Below are 15,042 nucleotides of genomic sequence, written 5' to 3'. Positions count from 1 at the left end.
TGTAGAGAAAATATCCAAAAGGATTCACGATTTAATATCTTACGTCTATGATCACCGCCTCTAGGGGGTTTATGCACTTTTTCAATAGCAGTCACTTTAATCATGCTGGTATTACCTGCATGGATTGTTTTGCAGTGGTGAGAGACTGCAGAAATGTTATGTGATGTATTATTAAGTGCAGATTCTGAGATATGCTTACAAAACCTTCTTTTTAGAGGGCCCACTGTGCAGCCCACATATTGCAGTTTACATAAGTCGCATTCTATCAAGTAAATGACACCTTCTGAGTTGCAATTCATGTGCGTTCGAATCGGATAAGTAATGCCTGTCACACTAGAGGTGAAACTAGTAGTTTTTCTTACGAAATTACACGTTTTACACGGGTGGTGACCACATTTAAAAAAACCCTTAGGGTATGTGTCCACTTTCAGGATGGCCGGCGGTATCGTCGGAGCGGCTTAGCCGCTCTGCGGTAAGCCCCGCCCCCTTTCTGGGACGCGATGATGCCGGATGTGTCCACAGCACACATCCGGCATCATCGCTCCCCACCATAGCGCCCTGTGCTATATCTTGCGGCGACGCAGCGTCGCCGCAAGATATACGGACATGCTGCGATCTGAAAAGACGCGCAGCATGTCCGGAGTCGCAGGGCCGCCGCGTGCATGTTACCACGCATAGTGGAGACGGGATTTCATTAAATCCCCTCCACTATGCTGTAACATCTGGACGCTGCGTGTCTGACGCTGCGGCTCTATGCAGCGTCAGACACGCAGCGTTTCCTGCACGTGGAAACATACCCTTATATGTTAACCAGGCACTATTTCCTGCAGTCAATTTACTGTGGAGATAAAGACTCGGAGATAGGATGTCACGTAAGGAAGGTGCTTTTTTGGCAAGATATCGTATGTGAGTACGTTCTAAAATATGTGCTAGCTTCACATCACTATATAAAATAGGAACATACTTTTTCACAATTTGAATTATTTCTGCATACTGCCCATAATTATTTTTCATTTGACAGGTTGTTTTTTATTCAAAAAAAGGGCGTTAGTATGGGAGGGAAATGTTCCCCTTCATTAGCCAATATTACAGTAGCGGTTTGGGAAGAAAAATATATTTTCAATGAGAATAATCCCTTTTCTAATAACATTGTATTTTTTGGTCGCTATATCGATGATTTGATTATAATTTGGAAGGGGGATGATATGCTGATTACGGATTTCATAAAATACGTGAATAATAACGATTTTAATCTCTCCTTTACTTTTAATACCTCCAAGACTTCTATTAATTATTTGGATATTTCCTTATCAGTAAATGAAAATACTAACTTAGTTGCTGTTTCCCCTTATAGAAAATCTACTGACAGCAACTCAATTTTGGAGGCACACTCTTGTCACCCAAAACATGTCATTAAGAATATACCAGTGGGTGAATTTATCAGGCTTAAAAGAAATTGTAGTTCAGCTGCACAATTCACACAGGAAACTGAGTCTACAGTTTTCAGACTTAAAGATCGCGGTTATCCTAATTGGATGCTACACAGAGCAAAATCAGTGACAAAAGACATTGATAGGAAGTCTTTATTATGGAGTGATAATGAGGATTCAGGGTCTCTTTCTAGGAACCCCAACAAGAATAATAATAAAATGAAAAAAATTAAAAGAAAAAGGTTTAATAAGAATAAACACACAGAGTCTGCCTCTCACTCTCTGAGTACGATTAATTTTTCCACAGTTTATAGTCCGCAGTATGCAGAAATAATTCAAATTGTGAAAAAGTATGTTCCTATTTTATATAGTGATGTGAAGCTAGCACATATTTTAGATCGTACTCACATACGATATCTTGCCAAAAAAGCACCTTCCTTACGTGACATCCTATCTCCGAGTCTTTATCTCCATAGTAAATTGACTGCAGGAAATAGGGCCTGGTTAACATATAAGGGTTTTTTTAAATGTGGTCACCACCCGTGTAAAACGTGTAATTTCGTAAGAAAAACCACTAGTTTCACCTCTAGTGTGACAGGCATTACTTATCCGATTCGAACGCACATGAATTGGAACTCAGAAGGTGTCATTTACTTGATAGAAGTGCGACTTATGTAAACTGCAATATGTGGGCTGCACAGTGGGCCCTCTAAAAAGAAGGTTTTGTAAGCATATCTCAGAATCTGCACTTAATAATACATCACATAACATTTCTGCAGTCTCTCACCACTGCAAAACAATCCATGCAGGTAATACCAGCATGATTAAAGTGACTGCTATTGAAAAAGTGCATAAACCCCCTAGAGGCGGTGATCATAGACGTAAGATATTAAAGGGAACCTGTCACCTGAATTTGGCGGGACCAGTTTTGGGTCATATGGGCGGAGTTTTCAGGTGTTTGATTCACCCTTTCCTTACCCGCTGGCTGCATGCTGGCCGCAATATTGGATTGAAGTTCATTCTCTGTCCTCCGTAGTACACACCTGCGAAAGGTAATCTTGCATTGCGCAGGCGTGTACTACGGAGGACAGAGAATGAACTTCAATCCAATATTTCGGCCAGCATGCAGCCAGCGGGTAAGGAAAGGGTGAATCAAACACCTGAAAACTCCGCCCATATGACCCAAAACTGGTCCCGCCAAATTCAGGTGACAGGTTCCCTTTAAATCGTGAATCCTTTTGGATATTTTCTCTACAGTCAAGGGTGCCCTTAGGGCTGAACAAACGTCTTGACCTCATTTTGCAGTTAGATTAATGTAATAATTTCATATATTTATTTCATATAATCCAATTTTTTTTTTTTTTTTTCTTCTCTCCATAAGAAGGTGATATTTAATATTGTACACACTGTGAATTGGTTCTATTACTCCGGCTAATGTAATTTTTTGATACACCGTTGTGGTTCTTTTTCCATAGACATGTCTTTCTCTTTTGCGGTTCACAGGGGGTTAATCTAATGAAAGTTCTGATTGCCCACCTGAGTTTTAATCTAAGCACTTGTTCTTTTAGTGTTCTGTGTTGTATAAAATGTTAATATGTGGTTCCATTATCATGCCATGACTAAGACCTGATGGTCGAAACGCGTCGGCGTTGACCACCTGGGAGCCCCATCTTTTTTTTGCAAATGTTTGCATTTTAAAGTGTTTTCAATAAATTGACTTTTTAGAAGATCCATGCTGAAGATTATATATATATATATTTTTTTTTTCATTGCTGGCTCTGGACTACGCCCTTGACCAAGGCGGCTCCGTGCATGGACATCATTGCACTGTTGAGGGATTGGTGAGCTGACTTATTTTCTTCCCATTTTTTTCCTTTTTCCCTATTTTTGTGTTCTATGAGATGTGAATAACCGAATATATATTAGTCTTCTGCCTTACTGTCAGTTTGCATACATTTAATTCTTTTACTTGTGTCTTATGTAATACATGCAAATAACAATACATATAGTATATATATATATGACCAATATTTTCCTCCCTCATGACTCTGCTGATTTTTGTAAGGTATTACTTAAAGAATGTGGTTTTTTTTTCAAGGTTGGTCCAGAGATTGCTTACAGGAATGGGGCTTGTTTATACGTTTGGCCATACCCAGCATGCTTATGGTGTGCATTGAATGGTGGAGCTTCGAAATTGGAGGATTTTTAGCAGGTAATTCATGCGTACTGTTCCTTCTAATAAACTTTTTACATACAAATTTGTAGTTTTCACACTTGAATGTTTTACAAAAGCACATATATTCTGTAAGCCGTAGACTAGTAAAAAAATATGCCATATTCTGTCTTTCAGGGCTTTAAAAGGAATCTGTCACCTCGTTTTTAGCTTTTAAACTGGTTCCAGTGAGTTGTTAGTGAAGCAATGTGCATCACTAACATGTTTTTGTCAAAGAAAAGCTCCAAGTATTAGGTTTAAACACTTTATATTATTATAGGATTCCCTCACATACGCTGACTGCTGATCACATAAGTGTCACAAGCAGCAGCACCCAGCACTGCACAACCATAGGAATAAAGCCTTTATCTTTTTCTCCTTCTGATATGTTTCATAGTATATTTACTTTAGTATACATATATAATATAGAGAGATCTCACCCTAGATATGTCTCTATAGATATGTATATTTATGTAAATGCACAGTACATGTGTAAACATACGTGTGTGTACCGTATGTTGTGTATGTGTGAGATATACAGTACAGAGCAAAAGTTTGGACACACCTTTGTTGGAAGACCATTCCCGGTGACTACCTCTTGAAGCTCATCAAGAGAATGCCAAAAGTATGCAAAGCAGTCATCAAAGCAAAAGGTGGCTACTTTGAAGAACCTACAATATAAGACATAATTTCAGATGTTTCACACTTTTTTGTTAAGTATATAATTCCACATGTGTTAATTCATAGTTTTGATGCCTTCAGTGTGAATTTACAATTTTCATAGTCATGAAAATACACAAAAATCTTTATCTGAGAAGGTGTGTCCAAACTCTTGCTCTGTACTGTATACAGTATATAGATACATGTCTCTGGGGCGTACCACACATTATGGCAATAGATAGCAGAGTTTCTATGTCAATGTAATACTCTGAAGGAGGCTTACGCTAACATGATCGACCATGTACAGTTATCAGAGCACAGCAGTGTGACAATTACCCTGCTATGCTCTAAATACCTGCAGTGAAAGTAGTGGGGAGCGGTGATCAGCAGCCTGGTATTCTACTACTGTCAGGCACTGTACACCGCCACCGATACCTCATCCCAGACCTCCCGTCACTGTACTCGCACTGAACAGTGTGTGCGGTTAAAGAGGGAAAGTGAAGCTCACAGCATAGCTGCAGGCTTCAGTAAAATGGCAACTATCTCCTCCCACAGCTGTGACCTGAACAGCCTCGGGGGTGTGCCAAGAACACAACTGAAGGCAGCCACAGTATAGGAGATGCTGTCGGAGAGCCACTAGCAAATGCAAATGGCAGCTCCCAGTGGCTGAAGAAGAAGATAATGGGGATATCTGGGACTTTGTAAAAAAAAATAAAATAAAGGTAGGTGGTTGTTGCTACCTACCTGCCTGTTGTGCCCAGTGCAGTTCTTCGCTGGCACAGAGAGGTCACTGACCACTCCTGCCGGCGATTCAGCTGCCTTTGCTGACATCACGTCGACAGACCAGTGGCTTCTTTCCCGACTTGCTCTGTCTCCTTACATCATTCTGATTGACAGCTGGATCCCTGCTACTTAACTGCCAACAGCAGAAGGCATTTAAAGAAGTTAGTGTTTTAGTGATTTAATCTGAATTACAGCACATGTAATGTAATGGAAAACCTCTTTAATTATCAGGAAAATGGCATCCATTCCAAGAAAAGTCTAATGTTTGTATTTAAGGGTTTGTTTGCAGTATGTCTTTCTCAGGTGGATTTCACTTAGAAAACCACCTGAAAAAGCTAAAACTAAATGATTGAAAGAATGAACGTATACTTTTATACGTAAAAATTAAAAATGACTTTCTGTTCAGGCTTTTGGGCATCTTTTAACAGCTTTAGGTTTCCAAAGACACAAAGTGGTTAAAAGAAATGATGTAACCATTGTTCAGGCGTCATCCATCCTGAAGACGCTCATACTTTTGTAATAGAAGTGTATAGAAAAATACAAACAATGCATAGGCTTGATAAACCATTGTTGAATGAAGTAAAAAAATAATTACAAGAAAACGTCGGTAAAAAAGACCAGGAAAATGCTGGAAAAAAATCCCATAAAATGTCATAAATGTGCTCAGGAAATGACCAAAAAACTAAGACTATTCAAAGAAAAAAAATGAATGTTTCCAAAAACGTCTTTCTCTTGAAAAACTCTTTGGGTTCATCCACCTGAAAAGATGTTGTTTGCACATGTCCTAATAATATCTTTATTCAGATCTAATTTTTGATATTTAAAACCTTTTAATTCAGTTTAGGGCATTATCTGATGGTATTTTTTTCTGCAGGTCTTATCAGTGTTGTGGAGCTCGGAGCTCAGGCTATAATGTTGGAATTGGCAACCGCAGCTTACATGGTTAGTTATAAATGTGGACAAAATAACTGAAAATAATCAATATAACTTTATTTTATCGTGTATACATTTTTCTATAGCAATACTAAACTTAGCAGTAAACTCTTTTGTTTTTATTTTATGCGTTTTATGTGAGTTTTTGCATTATACGTTGACCTACTTAGCTCGCTCCATTCTTTGAATCTTTTTGGATCTGAAACTGAGAGGAAACTCTCAGGATCTTCTTCCTAAAAAATGCTCTAAAAATTTTGAAAAACTCTTCTAAACTGCTTTGGAAATATGAAAACTCCCCAAAGAAGAAGTATTTCCTGCTGCAGTTTCCACTAGAAATGTTGAGAGAAACGGATCGAACAAATTCAAAAGTCGCCGACTTTCGGCAAAGTCGGGTTTCGTGAAACCCAACCCGATCCTAGTGTGGGATCGGCCATGAGGTCGGCGATCTTCGCGCCAAAGTCGCGTTTCGTATTACGCTTTCAGTGCCATTTCTCATCCAATGAAGGAGGACGCAGAGTGTGGGCAGCGTGATGACATGGGACTCGGTCCCCACCATCTTAGAGAAGGGCATTACAGTGATTGGCTTGCTTTCTGCGGCGTCACAGGGGCTATAAAGGGGCGTGCACGTCGACCGCCATCTTACTTCTGCCGATCTTAGCATAGGGAGAGGTTGCTGCAGCTTCATCAGAAGAAGGGATATAGTTAGGGAGGGAAGATTAACCCCGAAACTGCTTGTGCTGTAGCGATTTCCACTGTCCAACACCACCTTTTCTTTGCAGGGACAGTGGAGTTTATTTTTTTGTGCATCAGCTCTGTAGCTTATTAGGCTACCCTATAAGGCTCCCTGATAGCTGCATTGCTGTTTGTACGCCTCTGTGCAAATCAACTGCTTTTTTAAAAGCAAAAATCCTGTTGCTCCTTTCTGCACAGTTTTCTTGTTTCTTTGTCCACACTTTTGTGTGCAGCAGTCCTTTTTATTGCTGCCATACTTGTCCTGAGATCATTGTAGGGAGATTGAAATTGTACTACAGCCCTTTTTTTTTAATATATATCTTCCAGCCACATTCTGCCACTTACATTGTGTAGTGTAATACACTGGGCCTGATTTTTGTTGCAGTCTCCCCCAAATAAAAGGGAGATTTAAATTGGCACTAAGTGGATCTACGTCACAGTTCTGTTAGTTTGTCGTACATCTTCCAGCCACGTTCTGCCACTTACATTGTGTAGTGTAATACACTACGCCTGAGTTTTGTTGCAGTCTCCCCCAAATAAAAGGGAGATTTAAATTGACACTAAGTGGATCTACGTCGCAGTTCTGTTAGTTTGTCGTACATCTTCCAGCCACGTTCTGCCACTTATATTGTGTTGTGTAATACACTACGCCTGAGTTTTGTTGCAGTTTTCCCCCCCCAAAAAAAGAGACATTAAAGTTCTCCACAAGTTTATATACACCTTCTACCTTGTTTCACAGTACCGTATAACGGTTGTTATTTTGGTTAGATTTTTCCAGAAATGAGGAAGTCTGGTGGAAGAGGCCGTGGGCGGGTGTTGCCAGCTGGTACTAATGATGGTGTTGGTGGTGGTGGAGCATCTGGTGGTAGTGGGAAAAGCAAAATAGCACCAAAGGCTCGAGGTGTTGAGCCAGCGTCATCGTCTGGCTACACAAAGCCTCGAAGGCTCCCTTATCTGGGAGTAGGAAAACAGGTTTTAAAGCCGGAGGAGCAGGAAAAAGTATTGGCTTTCCTTGCTGACTCAGCCTCCAGCTCTTTCGCCTCCTCTTCAGAAGGTTCGAAATCTAAAAGCAGTGAGTCGTCAGTGGATGCTCCCGTCAGGAACAAGTCGCTTCCTTGTGTCCTTCACCCAAACCAAAAGTGAAGGATGCGGCAGGCGAAACTACAGTTTACTCCATGGAGCTCTTTACACATACCATGCCTGGGTTAGAGAGGGAAATTGTTAAAAGCCCATTACAAGATGAATCGGACATGGAGTGCACAGATGCACAGCCACAGCTAGATTATTATGCTGTTCCATTGACTCAGATCACTACATTACCCTCGCAGTGTACTGAGCCAGAATCTGACCCTGATGAGACTATGAGACGAACGATATAGCACCCTACACGGTGACACAGAGGAAGGTGCACATGAAATTGAAGAGGAGGTGATAGATGACCCATTGTTGTTGACCCAGATTGGCAGCGGTTGGGGGAAGAGGGTGCCGCTGCCAGTAGCTCAGAAGCGGAGGAGGATGATCCGCAGTCGCCATCTACTTCGCAACAGCTTTCATCTGGCAGGCCCGTATCTGGCCAAAAATGTTTGTCAAATCCAAAAACAGTTTTAGGACACCGTGGCCATCCGGTGAAAGTAGCACAGCGTGCAATGCCTGAAAAAGTAATCCATAGTAGGAAGAGTGCAGTGTGGGCATTTTTTAACCAAGATCCGAATAATCAGTGCAAAGTTATCTGTAAGAAGTGCTCAAAGACCTTTAGCAGAGGGAAGAATCTCCTAAGTTTAAATACAACGTGCATGCGTAGACATTTAACCAGCATGCACTTGCAAACCTGGACTAACTACCGAACGTCCAGTACCGTTGGTGCACCTGCACAGAATGAAGGTAGTCAGCAACGCTACATTGCTTCCCTCACAGTAAGCCCACCAGTTAGGACACCACCAGCAGCAAATGTGGAGGTATCGTCGCAATGCCAAAAGTCAGGGAATCACAAGGTTCTTGGTAGGAAACACTGTAGGTAGGGCAACATCAAGAATACCATCACCAACCCTCTCTCAATCTGCCATGTCCACCACCACCTCCGCTAGTTCCACCATATGTAGCTCTCCAGTCCAGCTCACCCTAAAAGAGACTCTCGTTAGGAAAAGAAAGTACTCATCCTGTCATCCGCGTACACAGGGTTTGAACGCCCACATTGCTAGACTAATCCGAAGCTTTCAAAGCCCTGATGGCCTACGCAGTACCACGCTATGACCTACCCAGTCGACACTTCATTGCGAGAAAAGCCATCCCAGCCTTCCACCAGCATGTCAAAGACCGCATTGTCCATGCACTGAGGCAATCAGTCAGTAGAAAGGTGCACCTCACAACAGATGCATGGACCAGTACGCATGGCCAGGGACGTTACGTGTCTATCACGGCGCACTGGGTTAATGTGGTGGATGCAGGGTCCACAGGGGACAGCCATAGTGGGACAGTTCTGCCTAGCCCACGGTCTAGGAAACAGTTGGCTGTAGGCGTTAGCCACCCCTCCTCCTCCTCCTCCTCCTCCTCCTCCAGAAGTGAAAGCTCGTTCACAGAGCGCAGTCGCACGATCACTCCATCCGCAGCTGCCAGTGTTGCACACGAGGTGTCCCATTATCGAACAGCTAGTGGTAAGCGTCATCACGCTGTGCTACAAATGAAGTGTTTGGGCGACAACAGACACATGGCGGAAGTACTGGCCGAGTACTTGCAGCAAGAAACTCAGTCAATGCTGGGCAGTGTACATCTTGAGGCAGGCAAGGTAGTCAGTGATAACGGAAGGAATTTTATGGCTGCCATAGCCCTTTCAGAACTGAAACACATTCCTTGCCTGGCTCACACCTTGAACCTGGTGGTGCAGTGCTTTCTGAAAAATTATCCAGAGTTACCAGCCCTGCTCCTGAAGGTGCGAAGACTTTGCTCGCACATCCGCCGGTCGCCCCTACACTCCAGCCGTATGCAGAACCATCAGTGATCGCTGAATCTTCCGCAGCAACACCTAATAATTGATGATGGAACAAGGTGGAACTCCACACTGCACATGCTTTAGAGGCTGTGCGAACAGAGGCGTGCTGTCATTTATTTGGGGAGGATACACATACACGGGCAGGCAGTTGGATGGCAGACATGGAGTTGTCTGGTGTGCAGTGGTCGAAGCTACAAGATCTCTGTCAAGTCCTTCAGTCCTTCAGTATTTTGAGGAATGCACACGGCTGGTAAGTGCAGACGACCCCATCATAAGCATGAGCATCGCACTAATGCGTCTGCTGATGCAAAGTTTGACGCACATCAAGGAGCAGGCGTCTGCAGCCGAGGAGGAGGGAAGCCTTGATGACAGTCAGCCAGGGAACTCTCCTGGACGAGGTGGCGGACGAAGAGGAGGAGGAGGAGGATGATGGGGATGAATATTTATGGGAGGAGGATGCTTCTTAGGGGGCAATAGAAATTGGTGGCGTTGGAAGGTCAGGTACAGGGTTTTTGCGGGCCACAAGTGAAGTTGATTTGCAAGAAAGTGCTCCTCAACCCAGCACAAACAGTGAATTGACATCTGGAACATTGGCCCACATGGCAGAGTATGCCTTGCATATCCTAAAAAGGGACCCCCGCATTATCAAAATGATGACCGATGACGATTACTGGTTGGCCTGCCTCCTGGATCCACGATACAAAGGAAAATTACAAAATATCATGCCACATGAGAACCTTGAGCAAATATTGTCTACCAAACAAGCAACTCTTGTAGACCGTTTGGTTCAGGCATTCCCAGCACACAGAGTCGGTGATGGTTCTCACACGAGCTGTAGGGGGCAACATGGCAGAGGTGTTAGAGGTGCACAAATCCGAAGTGGCGTTGGACAGAGAGGTTTTATGACCAGGTTGTGGAGTGATTTCACAATGACCGCAGACACGACAGGTACTGCTGCATCAATTCAAAGTGACAAAGCACTACCGTAAAGCCCGCACACTACACCAAGAATAACAATTCTTAGTGACAGGAGACAGCATTTGTCCAGTATGGTTACCAACTATTTTTCCTCCCTTATCGATGTTCTCCCTCACAGGTCATTCCCCTCTGATTACTGGGCATCTAAAATAGACACCTGGCCTGAATTGGTAGAATATGCATTACAGGAGCTCGCTTGCCCAGCTGCTAGTGTGCTATCAGAAAGAATCTTCAGTGCTGCTGGTTCAATACTGACCGAAAAAAAGGACATGTCTGGCTACCCGAAATGTTGATGATCTAACCTTCATTAAAATGAACCAATCATGGATTTCAAATTATTTTGCCCCACCTTCCCCTGCTGACACGTAGCTTGCCTTAAAAAATGTCTTGCTTTTGGCCTCCTCTTACTGACTGCTCCAATTCCTCCATTTGCAGCTGCTGAATGTCCACCACAGGCCATTTTTATACCTTCCTAAATGGGCTGACTCCCCCCCACAGGGCTGTGGTCATCACATGGCGCAAGCACCCGTGCGAGTGCCGTTTGCCTGGACAGGTGGGTGTGCCCACTCTTGGGCGACGGCACTGGCACAGGGTCCCTCATAGTACAATGAAGTGTCTCTGATGGTGGTGGTGCACAACCAACATCAGACACACTGTCGTAATATGAGGGCCCCTGTGCCAGTACCGCCGCCCACGAGAGAGTGTTCCCCCTCCAGCTCGAACAGTGCTCTACCACTTGCAAAACTTACCTCTCCCTGCTCCACCACTGTGTAGTCTGTGCTGTTAAATCCTTCAATGGCACTGCCAATGCAAATTTGTTGAAATGATAGATGATAGTAAAAATATACAGGGGCCTTGGCCTCCATTTAGACCAGTTAATACTTTGCGCCAACTGTCTGCTACTCAACAGAGGAGCCCACCCCTGTACCTAGCTATGCCACCAGTTTATTTATCATAGTTTAACATTTTTTTGGGCTGATATTTAGCCCACTTTATTGTTTTGGCCTACTAACTGTGTCAGCCACTTATTACACTTATTACACTTATTACAGTTGTCCTCCACTGAACAAAGCAATGCCGCCTGTGTACTCCTGTTACCAAATGTGAACTGCATTTAGCCTACTTTTTTATTTTAGGCCTACTAAGTCTGTGTGAGCCTCTCATAACAGTTGTCCTCCGCTGAATAAAGCAATGCCGCCTGTGTACTTCTATTACCAATTCTGAACTGCATTTAGCCTACTTTTTTATTTTAGGCCTACTCAGTCTGTCTGAGCCACTTATTACAGTTGTCCTCAACTGAACAAAGTAATGCCACCTGTGTACTCCTGTTACCAATTGTGAACTGCATTTAGCCTATTTTTTTATTTTAGGCCTACTAAGTCTGTGTGAGCCTCTCATTTTTTTTTTAGGCCTACTAAGTCTGTGTGAGCCTCTCATAACAGTTGTCCTCCTCCGCTGAAAAAAGCTATGCCGCCTGTGTACTCCTCTTACCAATTTTGAACTGCATTTAGCCTACTTACTTACTTGGGCCTAGTAACAGTGTGAGCCTCTCATAACAGTTGTCCTCCTCCGCTGAACAAAGCTATGCCGCCTGTGTACTCCTGTTAGCAATTTTGAACTGCATTTAGCCTACTTTCTTATTTGGGCCTATATCTGTGTTTCTTCCTCATCCTGCCCATTGCCCAGCCACTGCTAGATGAGTCTGCTGGTACATTGACCCAGACCACTACATTCCCCTTGCACTCTACACAGCCAGAATCTGACCCTGCTGAAAGTCAGGTTCCCCTTCCCGCATACTATACCACCTTACACAGGGACAAAGAGGAATGTGCAGATGAAAGTGCAGGTTTCTTCATCAGGTGGGGGGGCATACTCGTTGGCACTGGCACAGGGCCCCTCATAGTACGCAAAAGTGTCTCTGGCAGTGGGAGGCGCCGCCCGCCGTCAAACACACCGCCGTACTATGAGGGGCCCTGTGCCAGTGCCAACTAGTGGGGCCCCCCCTGCTTGCTCAGGATCGCAGCACTTGCAAAGTTGAAATACTTACCTCTCCCTGCTCCACCGTTGTGACATATTCCGCGTTTCCTGGGCCCACGAAAATCTTGAGCCAGCCCTACCCCCCCCCCCCACAACTTTAGCCAAATGAGCCCCTGTTTTCAATGCCTAACTATTATTATAAAGTAAATTAAGATTGACAAGCTTAAGAAATACGAATTGATGTTTTTGGCATTAAAATGGGCACTGTAGGTGTTTTCCTGTCCTCCACTCACTGCCGACTTTGATTCCCCATTGACTTGCATTTGGTTTCGTGTTTCGGCCGACCCCCGACTTTTCGCAATAATCGGCCGATTTCATCCGACCCGACTTTTGAGAAAGTCGGGTTTCGCGAAACCCGACTCGATCCTAAAAAAGTAAAAGTCGCTCAACTCTACTCATCGCTTTTAACCACCTCAAAGAAACTCCATATGCACATATGCTAAGATTTTCACATGTGATATTTGGCTGTGTGTAGCGATTGTCGGGTCATTAGAGAAGTAGCAGAGACCCATGTTGCTTCTGTAGAGCCTAGTTGGCATTACTATCATGCTTCTGTGCATACATATATGACACAATCGTATTCCTTTATTAGTCAAACTGACTTGATTTTTAAGCTGAAGAATGTACTATACCACACAGTGTATGTTTTTTGTTTTACAGAGAAACATTTTGGCAAATACATGTAACTGTACAGACTTAGTTAGATTACCTTTAAAGCATCCCACCAGATGTGTGCCGAAAATGAACGTGTCAGCAGGATTTCACCCACCCAACCTATCTATATGTGCGTGTAGCTTTATCAAGTCCATCAATCCAAGGAAAACAAGGGATCCAGCTCGACCAACTGTGAAATGGCTTATATTCACCAAGTGCTTAGTGTAAGATAAACCAAGACTTCAGCGGTACAGCTTACATGACACGCAACATCTTCTCATTTCAGGTGATCTACCACCTTAATAATGAATAAACATCATGAACAAGGGTGCCAGATTACCTGAAACGAGTAGATGTCACATGTCATGTAAGCTGTACAGCTGAAGTCTTGGTTTATCTTATATTAAGCACTTCGACTAAAAGCCATTTCACAGTTCTTCGAGCTGGATCCCTCTTTTTCTTTGGATTGCTTCACACTCTGAGGCAGCGTTATCCGGCCTAAGGGCTCATACCCATTTGCGAGAAAAACGTACGAGTGCAGTCCGATAAAAAAATCGGATTGCACTCGGACCAATGTTATTCAATAGGTGACATCTCATTTGCAATTTTTTTCTCAGCCAAAATCGGACTGAGAAAAAAAATCGCAGCATGCTGCGATTTGCTGCGGGTCTCGGATGAGACTCACCAATGCAAGTCAATGGTGCTGGAAAAAAAACGCACGGATATATTCCATTCGTTTTTTTACAGATACCTTACCATTCTGTGGCATAGAACACTGTAAATGGTCCTGTAAATAATTGTAAAAAAAATAGTTGCAGAGGAAAAAAACGCATTGCATACGGATGTCATACAGATGTAAAACGGATGGTGCGATTAAAAATCGCATTGAACTCGCATGAAAATCGCTTAGTTTCCATTAAATTTTTTCGGTCCAGATTAGATACCGTTTTTTTTTCTCGCAAATGAACCATAGATATCTCCTGCTGTGAGCTGGATTTAACATTCTTTATCCACAATTCCATCTATACATTTAGATGGCAAGTCTGTTCCTCCCTTACTGAGAAATCAGCATTAGAATTGATGTGCAAATGAGGCTGAAGGACTATGGTAGATCTGAAGCCTTTGTCACTCCACCTCTATTTCCCTCAAATATCTGCCTCCTCCTGTTTGAGGGCTCTCTTGCCTGACGTCACACAGCATAGAGGCCTAAAGGTACCTTCACACTAAGCGACGCTGCAGCGATACCGACAACGATGTCGATCGCTGCAGCGTCGCTGTTTGGTCGCTGGAGAGCTGTCACACAGACAGCTCTCCAGCGACCAACGATCCCGAGGTCCCCGGTAACCAGGGTAAACATCGGGTTACTAAGCGCAGGGCCGCGCTTAGTAACCCAATGTTTACCATGGTTACCAGCGTAAACGTTAAAAAAACAAACACTACATACTTACCTTCAGCTGTCTGTCCTCCGGCGCTCTGCTCTCCTCTGCACTGTCAGCGCCGGTCAGCCGGAAAGCAGAGCGGTGACGTCACCGCTGTGCTTTCCGGCTGGCCGGCGCTGACACAGGATGCAGGAGGAGTGCAGAGAAGCAGAGCGCCAGGGACAGACAGCTGAAGGTAAGTATGTAGTGTTTGTTTTT

General features: G+C 43.6%; 1 protein-coding gene across 1 annotated transcript in view; it reads left to right on the top strand.

Annotated features, from left to right (window-relative positions):
* Nucleotides 1-15,042, top strand: part of LOC138670216 (multidrug and toxin extrusion protein 2-like) — a 233,364-nt gene that overhangs the window by 136,731 nt on the left and 81,591 nt on the right. Inside the window, exons 9-10 of the mRNA XM_069757363.1 lie at nt 3,529-3,642; nt 5,960-6,027. Coding sequence (XP_069613464.1) covers nt 3,529-3,642; nt 5,960-6,027 — 182 coding nt within the window. The remainder of the gene's footprint in view (nt 1-3,528; nt 3,643-5,959; nt 6,028-15,042) is intronic.

This window comes from Ranitomeya imitator, chromosome 3 (assembly GCF_032444005.1).
Source record: "Ranitomeya imitator isolate aRanImi1 chromosome 3, aRanImi1.pri, whole genome shotgun sequence".
Lineage (NCBI taxonomy): Eukaryota > Metazoa > Chordata > Amphibia > Anura > Dendrobatidae > Ranitomeya > Ranitomeya imitator.
The sequence above is the reverse complement of the archived record's forward strand: the minus strand, read 5'-3'. Positions and strand labels throughout refer to the sequence as shown.